Source organism: Chaetura pelagica, unplaced genomic scaffold (assembly GCF_000747805.2).
Source record: "Chaetura pelagica isolate M959 unplaced genomic scaffold, ChaPel_1.0 scaffold227, whole genome shotgun sequence".
Lineage (NCBI taxonomy): Eukaryota > Metazoa > Chordata > Aves > Apodiformes > Apodidae > Chaetura > Chaetura pelagica.
The window spans coordinates 450,463-455,256 of NW_009953796.1; the positions used below are offsets into that span (position 1 = coordinate 450,463).

The 4,794-nt window shown below is 44.6% G+C and overlaps 1 protein-coding gene across 1 annotated transcript in view; it reads right to left on the reverse strand.

Moving 5' to 3' along the window:
* The window catches only part of SLC7A5 (solute carrier family 7 (amino acid transporter light chain, L system), member 5), a gene marked incomplete at its 5' end in the record, with an annotated part of 30,668 nt that extends 25,876 nt beyond the window's left edge, over window positions 1-4,792 (reverse strand). The window contains one exon of the mRNA XM_010001105.1: window positions 4,447-4,792. Coding sequence (XP_009999407.1) covers window positions 4,447-4,792 — 346 coding nt within the window. The remainder of the gene's footprint in view (window positions 1-4,446) is intronic.
* Between the last annotated feature and the right edge of the window lie 2 nt (window positions 4,793-4,794).

Sequence of the window (4,794 nt, forward strand, 5' to 3'; positions counted from 1 at the left end):
TGCTTTCAATGAAAGCCATTTCTAGTTGAAATGTTGGCACTGAATATTCACTTCTGGACCACAGCTATAATTTGGCAAGCGTTCAAGGCATGTGTTTAGACACTTTTGCCAGAGCCTGGATTTGATACCAGCCTCCTCCTTTAACTCACAATGTACTCTGGGGGGTGTCAGGCACTGTTCCTTCCATACCACATGTGCTATTAGACATGACTCAACTCAGCACTGACTGCTACTAATTCTTCCACGATTAGACTGCTCATAACACAAGAGACAACTGAGAAATATGTGATCACTTTACTGGAATTCCGTGCTTGCAGGAGGAGTGCCCAAAATAGTATTTCAGAAGCAGCAAAGGAAGTCTAAAGAAATGCTAAAGAAGATTAAAATACTGTAGCTTTGGAAGTAGCAGATATTGCTGCAGCATTATTTGGGTTATTAGAGCCAGCTTAGCATACATAATTAACAAGCAATAAAGGGTGTCAGAAGCTAACAATCAAATCACTGAGTTGAGAATGAAGATCAAGAGTAAAATTGTATGCAACTGGCAGAGTTTCACAAGCTTCTGAGGAGCAGACTGTACTGTCAGGAAATAAGGATATTACAGAATAACCTAGTATGCAGCACACAGGGGTACAGGGCAGTCTAAGAACATGTGTAGGAAGAACAGTTCAGGCACTTGTGAAACATGCATACTTGAGGAACACACATATATTACGATATCTTAGATATGATAACTTGAAGCTTTCCATCCTTGGGACATCTCTAGAACATATACTGTGTTGTGCTCTGTGAATTTTTAATGATTTTTAAGATGCATCAGTTCACATTTAAGAAACGTAACACAAGGGGCAGCTGTGACATGAAGATGGTCCTGCAATTTATATAAACCAGCTCTTTCAAAACTACACCTGCTATCTAGACATTCTGTTAAAAAGTGTGTATTTTTTTAAATCCAAAGTCAAAATAAACTGTAGAAACCTGCAGACAAAGAGAAAAGTATGTTGGAAGTGCAGTGTGAATGTAGGTTGCACCATGATGCTTTCTCAACAGAAAAAAGTAGAAGCCAACACCAAATATAGTGGGTTTTCATTTATCTAGATGGCCTCAAATGTGCACCTGAAACACAGAGAACAGAATCCTTAGAAGTTTAATTCATTGCCATGTACAATACTGATACTGTTATGGAAATGCCATCAAATCTGAAAAGTCAGGACCTAGTAACTGTCCCTCCATCCTCTGAAGAAGGGGTAAAATTGGTTTAGATGCTATGATATTGTAGGAGTTCAAATTATTGCTGGGTCTTCCAGCACGTGCACAAATCCTCACTTTCATGAACTGATCAAAAAAGGTTTGGATACTAGGTGGACCTTACGTTTGTTATCCCTTAGAGTTTGCTTTTATGATTTAGCAGTCCTAAAAGTATCAGCCACCCAATCTTAATGAGCAAATAACATGCAGTTTATGAGTTACCCAAGTAATCCTCAGCCTGAAAAGCCTTAGCCCAAGCTATCTGCAAATTCTTAAAACTCGGGAGCACTGGTTGTTCTGTGGTGAACATCAAATAAACCCCACTAATGATTAACAGCTTGATCCATCTTGCTACACGAAGACTTCCCTGGAGTGAATTCCCACACTTATTTAACAACCATAATAAGCATTCCTGTTGTCTTGTGGAAGGAAAAGTCTTGCATACCAACTGTAGATTACAATCTTGATAGCAGAGTATTTGTAGTTAAATTCTACTTACCGCCCACCTTGTTTTCTTCAGCACCTTAAGGGGAACAAAAACCCCTACTCCAACTATTTATTTTTCTTTCTTTCAAGACTGTGATTTATTTAGATTATCTTAATGCCTAGGAATTCAATTTCTGTACTACACTGGGGCAAGTATCAAACTACACACTATTTATTCCAACTCTTCAACAACAGTAACACTCAAAGTAGAAACAAGTTATTTCTCCTTGTACTAGAAACCAGGCAACCAATTGTATTTTATGTTGAGAAACAAACTTAGAAAAAAATACAGCTGGTACTGTTCTGGACAGATGAGTTTTGGCTACATAAGTCAACTGCATTCCAGCCCAGGGCCCCAAATTCCTCTATTGCTTCCTAAACCATTCTTCCAGCTTGGAGATAATGTTATTAATGTATGCACTAGAGTGTATGCACAAATAGGTCATTTTTCCTAGCCTAGGGCTCTTGGAAAAAATAATATCTCACTGGGTAGGGGTATGTTTGGAACAACCATGAAATGGTAAAAAGCTGCTTGTTAGTCCATAGAAGTTGAGTGATTTGCCAAGTTCTTTGACCAGATTTACTTCATTTATTGTTCCTAGTTCGTGATGTGGTTTTGGCACCAGACAGCAGAAAGGCTAACTCCAGAAATCAAAGTTACAGCAAACTAACTTGCTGAAGGCAAGGGGCGATGAACTAACCTTTTGTAGCAAAGGAGACAAACAAAAAATTTAACCCGAAGCATAAACAAAATAGTAGCCAGCAGCGTAGGGGGAAGTTTAAAGAAGAAACACATGGAAATGATGCAGATTTGTAGCACTAGCAGCTCCTTCCCTGGCATTTCAAGATAAAGGTTCAAGAACAAGAGCTCCTCCAGGAAAACTACTAATTGCTAGCAAAAGAAAGCTGGGCACACAGGACTTACTGGAGAAGCACAAGCATGAATGAGACCTGGCGTCAAGAAATTTCATGCTGGGATCCACCCTGGCACTGAACAGATCTTGCCATGGGCAAATCAGCCTCACTCCTGTAATTGTTTCCCGATGACTAAAGTGGGGAACAGTGACACCTCATCCCACCTATTTTGGGAAAGATCATGCAGATGAAGAGTTACTTATTAGAAACCCGCCCTCAAAGGCTTTGTGTCTACTACAGTATGTTCTTGCACAGCAAAACTTCTAACATAAAAGAGTAAGAAAGCCCATCTAATCAATACTTTGATTCTGTCAGCTTCTCAGGAAAAACACAACCCCCTGAATGCCACGTGCATGCACCCTCCTTCCCTCTGTGTCCCTGAAGAATACATACTGCAGACTGGCAATACAGCTCCAAAATCAGAGTTTTCACAAGGCTCTAGCCAAGGCAAGAAACCCATCAGCAGAACTATTTCCTAGCCCCACTACACTTAGTCGAGTGACAATATCTGCTTAATATATGCACTCCATTTTGTTAAAAACCTGCCTGGGAAGTCCACAAGCCTGTCTACTTGCTCTTATACTCCAAAAAATTTATCTGAGGAATGAGTGAGTTTCAATTCTGCCCCCCCCAAAATACAATTCACTGCCCTGCCTGTTTGATCTTGTTTTATCTACCAGCCAGCCATAGAATATATCTACCAAAGACTCAGTTTGTGTATTAAGACATTTACAGATAATATATCTTCCCATAAAGACCACGTGCTGCAACTTTTGACTGCCTGCCATCCTCCGGGGTGAAGGAATCTAACACCATCTCCCTTTGGACAGCATGATCAAGCAGACTTCTCCTCACACTCTCCAAAATATAAAAAGATCACCTGACTGTAACTTTGTACAGCAAATAGATGCTTTTATAAAGCCCTCAGAAAAAAATTAGACTCTGGCAATACACACCTTTACAACAGCACTGGAAGTGCCAGTGGAGTGGAACACAGACTGAATGGGAAATGAGGAGAGAAAGGCAGAAAACGGTCCTGTATTTAAAGGAGGAATTTGGATGGGGTGACATTGCAGTCACTGGAGGAATGGAAAATGGGGCTTCACTGGCAAAACCACGGACCTCAAAGTACCACTGACACGATAAAAACTGCATCAGGAGAGACATCCGTGTGCCGTGCCAGGCATCAGCAGCCCTAAGCTCATCACAGCAGGGCTGGAGTTCCTTGCTAGCAAAAGAAGAGCAAATATCACGCAGGTTTTGAGCACAGTAACCGTGCACACGGAGCCCAGAAACGCCTCATCTCAAACCTGGTGCTGAAAACAAGACAGGCAGTGCAGCACAGGCCGTGTTCAGCACCAGTTGCTCCCGACAGATAATTTCCCCACCGCACGTTATCCCGGCGGCACAGGAACCTCCCCACCCAGCACAGCTCGCATGGCAGGGCTGGAAGGGGCTCTGACCCTGCCCCAGCACGAGAAACCCCCTCCCAGTGCGCTCTGCAGGTCCCAGCCGCTGCTCCCGGAGGCTTCAGAGCCCCTAACTGACAGCGGGAGCGGTTTCTTGTCCGTTTTCTTTGGGACGGGGCCGCATTTCCTACTCGCACCGTTTAAAATAGCCCCCCAAAAAAGAAATAAATCAGACTATGGGGGCTGTTTAGCAGAGGAGAGAGGCTGCATCTCCTGCACAGCGATGGGCTCCGGGCAGCCTGGGCTGCCTTCCTGGGGAAGGCAGAGCCACGTGGGGCTGCAGGCACCCCCGGGGGGGGGTTTTTTTGGAGGGGGGGGGGATACTTACGGACACAGAGGCAAGCCACCAGTTTGGCAGCCAGGTCAGGCACCGGGCAGGTGGGGAAGATGGGTTTGAGCAGGTAGGTGGCAAAGACCAGAGCCACGATGTATTGCGAGGAGGGCCGGATGATGAGCAGCTCTATCCAGAGCTTGAGGAAGGCGGGCAGGGAGCCGTACACCTCCAGCATGTAGGCGTAATCCCCGCCGGATTTGGTGATGGTGGTGCCCAGCTCGGCGTAGCAAAGGGCCCCCACGATGGAGAAGACCCCGCAGACCGCCCAGACCACCAGCGACATCCCCGGCGAGCCGGACTCCCGCAACACCCCGGTGGGGGGGACGAAGATGCCGGAGCCGA